Here is a 14,125-nt window from a genome sequence, read left to right on the forward strand (position 1 = left end):
CGTCCCGTTTCACAAAAACAGGATGAGCAAAGGGTTTGGGAGGCCTGCAGAATGCTCCTGGGGGCTGGGGAGGGCAAAAACGTGACATGTGGGGAGTTTGGGAGGCCAAAAACGGGCCCGTTTTTGGGAGGCCTGCAGAGTGCTCCTGGGGTCTGGGGAGAGCAAAAACGCCATTTTTATGAAAAATGGGCCCATTTTATGGCCTCCCAAACCCCCCCCCACACACACACACATTGCGTTTTTGCCCTCCTCAGCCCCTAGGAGCACTCTGCAGGCCTCCCAAACCCTCTGCAGGCCCCATTTTTGCAAAAAACGGGCCTGTTTTTGGCAAAAAGGGGATGTGGGGCCGGGGTTTCAGGAGGTCAAAAATGGCTGTATTCGCTGTATAAGATGCACCAATATTTCCACCCTCTTTTAGGGGGAGAAAAGTGCATCTTATACTCTAAAAAGTACGGTACTTTTAATATTACTGGTTTGCAGCCACAGGTGATTATCTCTTTATTATTTTTATGCTAACATTGCCTTGATGTTTATTTCTAATGTTCTCTTAAACCAAAGGTATGCTATTGTCAACTGAATTCATCCTTAGGTTTCAAAACCCAAAATGTAGGGGGAAAAATTGTAGGAACTAAGCATTTACTGTACTTAGTGGGGGAATTTGGAGGTTGCCATTCTCCCATCTTAAGAAATGGACAGATACCCATTCCCAGGACATTCTTGTTTACCTAATTTTTCTATAAAGGACACCCTTTGCTATTAAGGTGGCTAAATAAAATTACATCTCTTTTTTGAAATAATGAAGAATATAATGCTATAGTACATATATTATAGCATTATTTAGTGACTACTGCCTTCTACTAGTTGCTTAAATCCAGTTTCTGGAGATCCCATGGCTAAATCACAGTATAGTAGAAGCAGTGGAGATTTTTTTTCATAAATTCAATGCGGAATAGAAATGCAATTCTATAAAAAAATTCTGACTTGAGTAGTCATTCAAAGCTTACTGCAAAGGTATATGTTATAAAGAGCCGAGGTGGTGCAGTGGTTAGAGTGCAGTACTGCAGGTTACTTCAGCTGACTGCTAGCTGCAGTTTGGCAGTTCAAATTTCACTGGCTCAAGGTTGACTCAGCCTTCCATCCTTCCAAAGTGGGTAAAATGAGGATCCAGATTGTCAGGGGGCAATATGCTCTGTAAACCTCTTAGAGAGGGCTGTAAAAGCACTATGAAGCGGTATATAAGTCCAAGTGCTATTGCTAAGTGCTACTGCTAAATAGGAATGATCATATTACTTCCAAAGAATAAGCTTTATTAATTTTATTGAAGATCTACCTTCAAACAGCTGGTGGGCCTAGAACACATTAATGCCTCATGATCTCGGGAGACTTATTCTCAATTTTAATTAAGCACAAATAGCTTAGTGATATACAGTAACTGCCAACATATCACTTCATCCTATACCCTCTCATGATTGGAAGGAAACCTGAGGTAAGAAAGACATAATAAACAAGTCTGACTTGGCCTGGAGGATGGTGGCTTGAGCAAAGCATGGCCAAAACTATCCTACTAGGAGGAACACCCAAATCCTTTCTAGTTCCACTTCTGGAATGTGAGGGATATTTTCACTTCAGAATGCTTTAGTTCCACTGCAAAAAAAACGATGCAATTACTAGAAAGCACATTTTATCAAAAATTCGGGGAATATTTTATTGGTTTAACAAATGCACTAAAACCACTGGAACATAATCCTTTGTATCTCCACTCTTTGCCTCCCTCTGGTTGATGTGCTGTCCCAAGACCATTGTCAATGCTAAGAAGCTGCTGCTGAGACTTCTCAGAGGAAGTTTACCTGGCATCTGAAAAGGGCTTCCTGGGTCAGAGCTGGCAGGTGAATGAGGGTAGGTACCACTGCTGCTTCCAGGCGAATTTGGATAGCTACTGTTTGGTGAATGGGGAAATGGGTGACTGTTGGGTTGCTGGAAAGAGTCTGGAAAAGTAGCATTATGCGGCATATGCGGCTCGTTTTGTCCCAAGTTGCGAAATTGTGCCAGGAGACTGTGCTGAGGGTTGTATTCACTGTGTCTAGGAACAAGCACAGGAGGAAGAACTGAAAAGGAAAGAGAAAGAGAAAGGGGAGGGTTGAATTGAATTGAATTGATTAAACTTCTATACTGCCCTTCTCCCAAAGGACTCAGGGCGGTGTACAGCCATATTAAAACACATATAAATTCACAAAATTTAAAAAACAATTTAAAACCAATATATAAAATTTGGCCCACAAGGTTAAAAGCTAATAAACACCCGGTTTAAAATTCATACTAAGCCAGCCCGGCCTGTTGGAACAAAAGAGTCTTAAGGGCGCGGCGGAAGGTACGCAGGTCAGGGATCATACGAATCTCTAGGGGCAGCTCATTCCAGAGGGCAGGTGCCCCCACAGAGAAGGCTCTCCCCTTAGTTACTACATAACTTCAATTTTTGCTGGATGCAGCAACTGCCAGGATCCCAAAGCTAGAAGTTTAGTTTTCACAGCAACTGGGAGAAAGATTGTTACTTTTGCATGCAGAGTAGTGAAGCTGCACTGGGATCACAACTAAGAAGAATAGCGAAGATAACCTACCCTCGCTTTCCTCATTTTCAACTCCCAAAGCTAAAGAAATGTATATAAGGGCCAGTCTTTAATATATGGAAAGTATTGGGTACTGGCATCCATGAATTTAAGCTTAGCTACTAAGGGTGCTAATTGAACCTTCTGGATTAAATCTAGAATAGTTCAGGGTTAGGTTTATTTCATTATTCATGATTTATATCCTATTTTCCCTCTTTTTGAGTCAATATACATAGTGTTGCCTTCTCCAATTTTTTTATCCACAATAACCAACCTGGGTAGATTGGGCTGAGAGACAAGAACCTATTCCAAGTCACCAAGGAAGACTGATGAGAAGATGTGTGTTTCCTGAGGCCTAGTAATGCTGCATCATAGTGAAACAGTCAGATATTCCCACTTCTCTAACATTTAAGCAAAGGCATGCAAGACATTTTGAGTCATGTAATTTTATCAAATTTCTACAAAAGCTGGATGAGTATCTGCAGCCACTTTTGGTTTTCTAATCAGATTTTCCAGGGGCAAAAGACACTGGATTCTCCATATAAACTACAAAAGGGCAGAAAGAAGAGAAAGCATCACTTCTAGCATATGTTTCCCATAATAGCTCATGCACTTAATGCCACTAATTTAGGCCTGATTATTATGCTGGGAAGCATCATGTTTTCCCCTTGATAAAAAAACTAAATTACAAAGATCTGGGTAAGACCACTTAAAATCTCCATAAGGAATGCAATGAGAAGAATGTATATATGTATGTATATATGTATGTAATTTATATGCCACCCTTCTCCTGAAGGACTCAGGGCGGCTTACATGAAGGAGACAAAAAAAATACATAAACATCAAAGTCAATTTAAAATTAGTTAAAATTAATTAAAAATTTAATTAAAATTATTAAAAATCACCCCTACGGATTCAGCCCATTTGGTGAAAAAGCCACGTCTTCAATTCGCTGCAGAAGGAGAGGAGGTCAGGGGCTGTCCTGAGGCTGGTGGGCAGACCATTCCAGAGGATCAGTGCTCCCACAGAGAACGCTCTCCCCACTGGGGGCCGCCAGCCGACATTGTCTGGCTGACGGCACCGAGGAGGCCCGCTCTGTGTGAGCGCACCGGACAATGGGAGGATGGCAGGAGATGATCCTGCAGGTACCCCGGGCCTAAGCCATGTAGGGCTTTATAGGTGAGCACCAGCACCTTGAAACAAACCTGAAGAACCACCGGTAGCCAGTGCAGCTCGCGTAGGAGAGGTGTCACACGGGAGTACCGAGAAGCCCCCGTAACCACCCGCCCGGTCACATTCTGGAGTAACTGTAGCCTTTGGGTGCATCCCAAGGGCAGCCTCATGTAGAGGGTGTTACAGTAGTCTAACTGAGACGTTGGTTCCCATAATAAATGGGAAGAGGGGTTCAAGCCCTAAAATGGACATACTGTTTAATATGGCCAGGCCTAAGAAATTGACATGGGTGCCATTATGGCATCTTTGAAGGAAAGTTTCTATATACACATGCTCTAATGAACCATTTCATAAGGTATGCTAAACTTTAATATAATTTTTCTGAATTTCGTTGAACATTATGAGTGACCCCCAACCATGTGTGAATCCAACCATTTGTTAAACCATTGCTTATGGTTTAATGTGTTATGTAAATCCCATCAATAGTGGTTTGTAAAATAAACCAGAAATGTTGCTTGAACTTGATCAATGATGGTAACTGTACTCAGGAAAATACATATTTTTAAACTGTAAAGCTTGATCAGGTTCAGAATCTTCACTGTAAAAAAATAAAGGGCTAAAAATGCACATAGTAGGGGAGAATGCTGATTTTTCAGAAATTGCTGCCAGCCCAGGGGAAGAGATATAATTGAAGAGACAGCATGAGACTTCTGCTGTATTCAGCCAAGCACACCTGTTGCCACAAAGCAAACAAGAGGCCCACATCTGTTCTTTGGAGAGGCTGTGAGCCCCTGGAGGGTAAAGCTGTAGAGGTGTTAACTCTTGCCTAGTCTAAGGAAAATGCTCTACTGCACTCTATAGAGCACTTTATATCTTGGACCTAATACGAACTTTTCGTATTTTCCAAATACGAACTTCCAAAATTCTCAACTGGTGGGTATGCAAGCTAGGAATTTAGGAAACTGCTTCCAATGAAACTGATGGACGCTAGTTTATGGATCTAGAAAGACTGTGACAACGGACACATATTAATGTTCCCGATCCTCAAATCACATTTCAACAATCTGAGACAAAAACCAAATCTAATATATGACCACCTATCGTGTTTTACCTAGTACGATATGCAAAAAGTACATATTATGATTTAGTATTATGTATAAACCAGATTATATTTTGCCCAATAAATCATAGTTTTAAAAAAACCTTCTAATTTTGCTTCATGTATAATACAGTAATGTCAGTTAATATTACTGGATGCATATAGAGATATCTCTAACATTACAAAATTATAAACACAAGATCAAAATCTTGCACAATGCCCATCTTGCCAACTTCAATTAAAATACATGTGACACATTTGTATAAATAAATGTGTATGTATAAAAGGCAAGACAAGGCCAAAAAAAATTTGTATTAACCAAATTAATAATTATTGATCAAAAGTATTTACACCAGTAAAATTCCCCAATTATAAATTAATTAATTCTCATTTCTTTCACGGATGTACAAATTTTACAGCAGTCCACAAGCATTTCCATTCTGCTTTCAAGATGAAACAACAGAAAGAAGATTATTCTAAAAGGGAGGAGTGGCTGCCTTAGGAAAGGAATAGAAGAGTCCTTTGCAGAATGAGATGGGGGTATATAAATTTAATCAATAAATAATAAATAAGGGAAGGAAAGAAAAGAAGGGGAAGAAGTATCTGAACAGGCTAGGCTAGACTGATAAGGGAAGAGTTTCAAAAAGCCCTAAAAATCACAAGGTGAGTATTGATATTAATCCTCTTTTTCTATCCGCAAAATTGAGACGACCTAAAAATAAGACAAAATAACTGGAACTGCTTAAAACCACCATCAATAAGTTGACATGATCATGTGCCACTCCCAATTACCATCATTAAGCCAAGACTACCTGTATTTTTAATGTTATCAATAGTTTGTTAGCTGCAATTTATTGAAATATATGAGGGACAAAACTTAATTAAAACTGAAGCTACTTTAATGAAATAAAATTTAATATCATCAGCTGTGCTAATGTTAAACTTCAACATGCCTACGCAAATACCCCTTCCACCCCATTTTAATTTTGCTTAAAATGGTGATTAGGTAACCAATATAAATACACTGAGAATTCACTTGCAGTGTTTAGGTAGGTTACAGATTATTTATAGCTATCTGTATACACCAAATGGCAAAGGCAAAGAATTGCTAAGTATTTCTCAGTCCATCTTTCCTCTTCATATTCTTTTGTAATAGGAAGGTTCAGTATGGCAGAGAAAAAGTTTCCTCTAGGTTTTTAGAATATTGGATGTCTTTTTAAATATATCCCATAGTTTGTTGAATAAGCCCCGACTGACTGACTTTATATAATATGTGAAATCATACCGAAATCTGAACATATTATTTAGTATGATTAGCAGATTCACCCTTGGATTTGTAGAAGATTAATACTGATATTATAACTGAGAAACTGGTTTTAAACATTTTAAAGGATTAATTCAGAAATTCAGCAACAATTATCAGAATTAGTAGTATATCATGCAAACAAAAATTGTTATGGATGCTGCAAAGTTGAAAAGACAGCTTTTAATATTGTAAACTGTAAAACTGTGTTAACCACCACCAGACTGCATATATCACAAGAGGAAAATGCATTTGAAAATTGTTTTAATTAATTATTACAGTAGACTATCAGAGCTATAACAACAAATCAAGAACATCAATTTAATAAATCTTAAAAATCTTGGATACTGAAGGCAGACACATCCAGAACAAAGTATTTCCTTTGGGAAAATCACTCAAGAAAGAATATTTGCTCATCTTCTGGAAGGGCTGGAATTCCAAAATTCAAAAGAAGTGGTATCCTACATGCTCTGACATTAGCAGATTCAATGGACCAATAGTTTACCTAATACAGGACAACTTCCTCTATTATTATGTAATATAATGGTATTCTGAGGACATCTAAATAAAGACCCTTATTTCTATATTCTTTTTTTAAAATTGCATCTTCTTCCAACCTTTTACATTTGAGTGATAACTTTTTTTTAAAGAGAATCACCACCAACAGGACTAGCTTTTTGCTCAGATGGGTTTTGATTAGAAAAAAAAATTGTTCAATCTGTTCTCAAGACCTCTTTTTAAAAATGTACTATTCTCTTAAATCTGAAAAGTTGTCCTCAGATGTGGAAAGTAAATTAATATGGCACATACATATTTCCAAGTAGATTTTCTGTTCTTCTGTATATCCCTGGATACTTGGTTCCTTCAATATTTGCTTGCACAACATGCAAAGATTCAAACAATTTATGAAGAGCTTAAATCGTTGGGCTTTTCAATATCATCAAACTGCTAAAGTAATTCAGAAATGATGTCTGGATCCAATTAATATGAAACACTGCATAAAGTTTCACATATTACTTCCAACAAATTGAGTAAATTGCTCATTACTTCCATGTGCAATATAACTGTAGTACCAAAAGGATCTGTTTCAAATCATCTATGTCTTAGAAATGCATACTAAGATTTTTAAAGTGGAGATTTTACCAAAGACTTTTTCTGATCATAACCCTCTAAATTGGGTTTATGAAAGGAACTCTACTTCTTTTAGATGGAGATTAAGTGAAACAATGTTACATAAAGAAGCAATAGTGGAGGACTATTAAAAAATAGTACTTTTTAAAAGTAACCTAAATAAAGACACTGATTTAAAAATGGTTTTTGGATGCAAGTAAATCTATTATTAGAGGTTATTCCATGCAATATAGTATTAAACTTAAAAAGAAGAGCCATGGGAAAACATAGGCTATTTTCAATGAAGAAAAGAAAAATTAAAGAAATCACCAGAGAGGATAAGTATTTATCCTTAAATTAAATTTTACAGCAACTGATTTCAACGCTAACAGTAAGAAAAATGGAAATAAAAAAAACCAAGCAAAGCAAAAAAAAAAAAATTGAATTTGCCAACAAACCAGGGAAATGGCTGGCATATAAACTGAGAAAAGGAAAATAAAATGATATTGAAATTGCAAGAGAAAGACATTCATTAATGGATAAGTGGCTATAAAAATATTTTATCAGTAATATTGAAACTAGTGTAAAGGACATAATATTTCTTTGGAGAAAATAAGTATTTAAAAATACAAAATCTACCATGAATTACAGGCAAACAGAGATTATGAATGGACCTATAATAATAAAGGAATTTTCTGAAAATCAAACCAGGAAAAGTACCAGGACCAGATGGATTATCAAGTTCTTATTATAAATGTTTTGAGGATGAGCTTTTATAACTTCTGCAAAAGGGTCTAGGACAACTTGCCGCTACCACCTCGCCTCGGCCATCTTGCCAGCTCGGGTACAGATAAAAGTCTGCACACTTGGAATGGTGTGTGTTTCTGTGTATGTGTGGAACAATAATTCCCGCTTAGCCTGCTTTTTGTGCGGGGGTGCTGTAAAACGAGGTGAGGAAACTTTTGGAAAAGAATCGTGGGCTGGCAGGAACTTTCACCTTCCTTAAACCAGGGCAGCTTTGGGAACCAGAGTGGAAGGTCTGTGGAATGATCTACAATGTTCTCATTACATCATTTAAACCTAAGTTTTTCCTGTTCCTTTTAGTGGAGCCATTTAAACAAGTTATGCTTACTTGTTACAAAATACAAAAGCACATTTAATGTGACAGATAGATTTGGCATCATCTTTAAGCTTCCATACTTTTGTATACATAGCACAAAAATAGTTTCATAATAGTCAATGACAGTTGGCTGTTACAGAAATGCCTGTGCAAGGCCTTTCTTTCCGACAATTGTGCAGGAGTGTTTGCCAACTGATGGCAAGCTTCCTCCATCATTTTTTCTTCCTCCTATAACCACACATATGCAGCAGTCTATCAGGAAGTAGTCTGACAAAGGGTGGCCTCTCCAAGCTTTGAATTGCCCATTAAAGTTTCACCGGATTCTAGCTGTTTCAATTTCCAGCTGACTTACCAGACTGCTGACTGCTTTCAAAGACTAACAGTCTCTCCTCTTGGTTTCAGAAGTACAGTAACAACAATGCTTCAACAATTCAAGCAACTTCCTTACTGTTGTGACCTATAATACAGTTCTTTAAATCTGATGATAAAGAAAGCAGTTTCTATGTGTTGTTTGTCAACTTGCCACAAATCTTCAGACATCATGTAACTAAGTTTTGCTCATCAATTTAGTGGATGTAATTTCTTATAAACCAAAAACATATCACAGTCAAGAACTCACTAAGTGTTATATAGCCTTTTCTGTAAACTCAGAGAAGACTTTTCCCAAATGAAGTGCAGCAGATGTTTAAAGAACGGATGCACCCAAATCTACTTTGGAAGTCACTGCTCAAGGCACTATCTCACCTAAGCAAGTTCACTTCGAACTCAGCAAAAGGCACTGATGAAAATCATATATTGGTGCTTTCATGTTTCCAACCACTCTCACAACACAAGACAACTGCCATAACTATCTAAGGGAAGCTTTAAAAGGAAATCAAAGTACCGAGACAGAGAAGGATTTAAATGAATTGCTATAGGAACTACAAAAAAGTTAACAGAAAACTTCCCAACCAAGAACTACCAAGACCACTCCCAGTAACCCTGACAGGGCAAGCTACTAGAATATAAAAGGAGAGTACCGTATTTTTCGGACTATAAGACGCACCAAGATTTCAAAGAGGAAAACAAAATCTCATTTTTGCGGCCCTGTTTTTGATGAAAATGGGATGCACGGAGTGGGATTTCAGGAAGCCAAACATGGCTGTATTCGGTGTATAAGACGCATCAAGATTTCCACCCTCTTTTAGGGAGGGGGAAGTGTGTCTTATACTCCGAAAAGTACAGTAAATCCCACTCCCTACTAGCACTGATGGATGTTACCTAGTTTGGGTAATCAAATATCTGCAAAAAGAAACCCAAGCTCAGGAAGTTTTGTATTATTGCTATCATGCTATCACTTCCAACCACGTTAAAAGTCTGCCTGAGTTTAATATAAATATAATATAAATTATAAATATTATAAATATAATATTAATATAAATATAATAAATTGTTACTTTATTACAGTTTAGCAGTAGTAGAATAGGAAAAGTAAAATCTCCCTCCTCCCCCGTTGAATTAATTCCACTTGGTGCTATGGACTTGTTAGAAGTAAAATGAACATATAATGGAATTTCCTACCTGGGCTTTCCACTCGTTTGTAATGATAGGGATTGATGCAGACTTCCTTCTGTTTTGAACCAAAGGGAAACTCGCAGCATTCCAGAGGTTTAAGTTCATGATGGCTCTGAAGATCGGGCCAGCGCCACACACGACAATAAATTACATGGGGAAGCCCCTTACGATGAGAAACCTGAAGTCTGCCATCTAAGGAACGAGGAATTGTAACACAGTTGCTTGGCTGACCAGGACAACTTAATGCTTTTTCCAACTCTTCCATTGCTCCTTTTTTCTTCTTTAGTTTTTTAACTAAGGCATCAACAGCTTTCTCTGCCCATTTTTCCTCTTCATCCCCTTGCTTCCACCCGAGGAGTCTTTTAACAGCTGGGCTTGTGAAGGAGAACAAACTTGTTACATTCATAGCGATTAGTTAGAAGGAAATATTGGAGCACAATTTCTACGTTAAAAAATCCTATATCTCCTTCCAACAACTGTCCAGAATAAATTCAGATGATCTTTCCCAATTCCGAATTCTTGCAAAATGAACCCGACATTCCAGTCTGATAGATGTTTTTGAGATTCCAGGTCTTAGCCAGGTACCTACAGAACATAAAATGGGGGGGGGGGGGGGGAGAAACGAAACAAGTTCTGTTAAAACAATATAACTTTGCCAATATAGTGTTACCTGTTATGAACCAGCCAATAAGTTTTAAACATTCAGCTAGCCAAGAATTATTACATTCAATCAAGTCAGTCAGTCGGTCAGTCTGTCTGTCTATCTCACACCAAAAGGAAAAAATTGGCTTAACAAGGATTTATATTGCTTTTTTCAGAAATACAGTCTTTGAACATACTGGGATACTAGACAACCTGTGACCCATTTAGGTATTGTTTCAGAAATATTTTCTTACTTAAACAGAGAAACAGAATGACTACAAGCAGCCAAAAACATCAGTGGGAATTGGAGAGACTTCTGACTTCCTATTGGCTTCTCCATTGAGTTTCGGAAATATTCCTTCATTTCTTTCTTCCTTCTCTCCCTTTCTCTTCCCTTCCTCCCTCCCTTCCCTCCATTCCTTCCTTTCCTCTTCCTATATCTCCACTCCTTCTCCCTCCCTTCCTATATCTACCAATTTTGACCAATTGAAAATTACAAACAGGAAGACAGAAGACTTTTAGTAAAGTAGTGTAAGGATAGGAAATATATAAGCAATTGAATGATTTTGATATTTAATTTTAATGAGTTCTAACACAATCTCATTGCTCAGAAAGCTTGCCCAATAAATTTAAGGCACCATAGTAGAAGGCCAGTCACTGTGAGTTCTAGTCCTTCCTTGGCCATGAAAGCCATCTGGATAACATTGGGCCAGTCACTCTTTTTCAACCCAACTCTTCTTACAGGGTAGCTGTTGTGGAGAAAACAGGAGGAGGAAGAAAGTGTGTTGGATATAGCAATCACCTTGAGTTATTTGTAAAAACATTAAAGGTGGGATACAAACAATCAGAAAGCCCCCAAACTAGTATAACTAATGATCTAAGGCAAAGATAATTTTTTTAAAGAAAAAAAGCAATCCAGTTGACTGAATGCTTATCAGGAAATGTTGATATTCAGTCTACTTGAGTGAGAAAAATCTATGTTTATTAGAGAAGAGCAGTATAACTTAGCAGCAACATAATAAGAAAGTACCCTATTTCCCCCAAAATAAGACATCCCCTGATAATAAGCCCAATTTTTATTTATTTATTTATATGCCGCCCTTCTCCGGAGACTCAGGGCGGCTTACAATGCGTTAAGCAATAGCCTTCATCCTTTTGTATATTTATACAAAGTCAGCTTATTGCCCCCACAACTGGGTCCTCAATTTACCTACCTTAGAAAGGATGGAAGGCTGAGTCAACCTTGAGCCCTGGCGAGATTCAAACCTGCAGTAATTGCAGGCAGCTGGTCTTAATAACCAGCTTAATAACAGGGTACCTTAGACCACTGTACTACCAAGGCTTTTGAGTGCATGGCAATAAGGCCAAGCGCTTATTTCAGGGTTCAAAAAAAATATAAGACAGGGTCTTATTTTCAGGGAAACACGGTATTTATTCTTAAGAAGTCTAAATCTCTGAAGCCAGATGCATCCTAGAGTACTGAAGGCACTAACAAATGGTTTGGCTGAACACATATTAAGAAAACCCAGTGAACCAGTGAAGTGCCAGATGACTGATGCTCCAGTCTTTAAAGAACAGAAAAAAAGCAGGAAAGTACAGACCCTGATATTCTGACATTGATACTTGGAAATGGTCTTCGGGTAATCTAAATCATTTTGTGTTAGGGTAGTGTCAAAAGGGGCAATCATCCAAATGAATCCTATTGAGATCAAAACATGTCTGTAATTGTCGTGTGGAAAGCAAAACATTTTGAAGAGTTTGTTTCAGCATTCGTTGTTTACTGCAGTTAAGTTTGAGCCTTGGTAATACAGTGGTCTAAAGCACCCTGTTATTAAGACCAGCTGCCTGCAATTACTGCAAGTTCGAATCTCGCCAGGCTCAAGGTTGACTCAGCCTTCCATCCTTTCTAAGGTAGGTAAATTGAGGACCCAGTTGTGGGGGCAATAAGCTGACTTTGTATAAATATACAAAAGGATGAAGGCTATTGCTTAGCACATTGTAAGCCGCCCTGAGTCTCCGGAGAAGGGCGGCATATAAATCAAATTAAAAAAAAAAAAGCTGACTTGCAGGAAGGAAAGGAGAAATGTCAATTTTAAAGTATATATGTAAATGAAGAAAACCCAGTCTAACTTGTTAGGAAGGAGGAGGCAAACCCCAGTTTGTGAGCATAACACTCATGAAGGAATTCCTTCAATTCTAATCTAATAATCTAATAATCTAATCTAATAATAATAATAATAATAATAATTAAATTAGGCCCCAGGACTAAGAAGACTAGCGGCATATATCAAAAACTAATTGGGTTGCTCTAGTTTGCTACAAAACTGCATTAAGAAATTCTTATCCATTGGCCATGCCAGGGAAAGATAATGGGACATCTGAAAAGAGCTGCCAAGTGCTAGACCTAGAGTTTTAGCAGAGGCAATCAAGCATGCTATAGTCAAATGCACTGGTATCTTAAGTGCTAAGAATTGGACAATAAGAATTTCTCTGTTACATTACTAGAATTAAAAAAAAGAGTAATACCTGGTCTAGAACCGCAGAAACAATGGTACAAATGCAGCTAGAAGTAATGGTTTTGGCAGGTGCAGTTACGAAGACCATTTTCTCACACAAGCATTAGAGCAGATGGTACTAAGGCAAATTTTCCTAACCAGTTGTCCCTCACATAATGGGCCCAGGCTACAATTTCCAAAATTCCTGTCTAGCATGGAGTTGTAATTCCTATAGATTTCAAGGTACCAAATTTGGAATTATTGCCTTAGCATAACTAGTTCAGTCACAATTTATATTCGTAATAATTCAATAGCAAATATTTTCAGAATATTTACAATTTACAATAAAATTTGTTTTACAAATTTAGAATACGGTACAATAACAAATATTTTCAGAAAGAAGTGCCAAAATAAGGTGAGTTTTTGCTTTTTCAGAGATCCATTCCCATTTTGGACAGCAACAATTGCAAACATCTGCTTTTTTAAATAGCAGTTTTCTCATAATCTGTGTAGGTGTATTAAGAAACACACAGGCTAAACAACAGACATTTCCATCTATATTTAGATCTGCCCGGTCAGCTGTAATTGCATAATTTCATCAGAATCTTCTGCAACGGAAATACATCCATATTCATCCAGCATTCAAAGGAAACATCTTTACAAGCCATATCCTTTTACAGACCAACACATGGTCTCATGCTACTCTGTTCAATTGTTAAATATCTCCTTTAGGAAGGGCAGGGAATTTTATTTCTTTATCCATTCCAAAGACATTTCCTTTTATGATTTGAAGAGTAAGGGAGGTGGAGCCTTGCAAACAGGTGAAAAGGGATGGGGAACAAAGAAAAAGAGGGCAGACATTTGTCATTAGTGAACTTCTGTAATAGCATATGGGAATGACCTTGGGAGACAGGCAAAGAGATGTTTCCTAGGGCAGGGGTCTCCAACTGTGGCAACTTTAAGACTTGAGGAATTCTGGGAGTTGAAGTCCACAAGTCTTAAAGTTGCCACGGTTGGAGACCCCTG

The 14,125-nt window shown here is 37.8% G+C and overlaps 1 protein-coding gene across 4 annotated transcripts in view; it reads right to left on the reverse strand.

Moving 5' to 3' along the window:
• The window catches only part of SMAD1 (SMAD family member 1), a 61,883-nt gene that overhangs the window by 8,405 nt on the left and 39,353 nt on the right, over nt 1–14,125 (reverse strand). For 3 of the 4 annotated variants that reach the window (XM_034442915.3, XM_087874544.1, XM_034442914.3), the window contains exons 2-3: nt 9,969–10,547; nt 1,848–2,105 (exon numbers count right to left, since the gene is read on the reverse strand). In XM_034442915.3, the coding sequence (XP_034298806.1) occupies nt 1,848–2,105; nt 9,969–10,368 (658 nt within the window). In that variant the 5' untranslated portion in view covers nt 10,369–10,547. Of the gene's footprint in view, nt 1–1,847; nt 2,106–9,968; nt 10,548–13,130; nt 13,325–14,125 lie in introns of those variants that run through there. The other variant, XM_087874543.1, reaches the window with a different exon arrangement.

Source organism: Pantherophis guttatus, chromosome 8, assembly GCF_059756535.1.
Source record: "Pantherophis guttatus breed Tessera chromosome 8, ASM5975653v1, whole genome shotgun sequence".
NCBI classification, from domain to species: Eukaryota; Metazoa; Chordata; class Lepidosauria; order Squamata; family Colubridae; genus Pantherophis; species Pantherophis guttatus.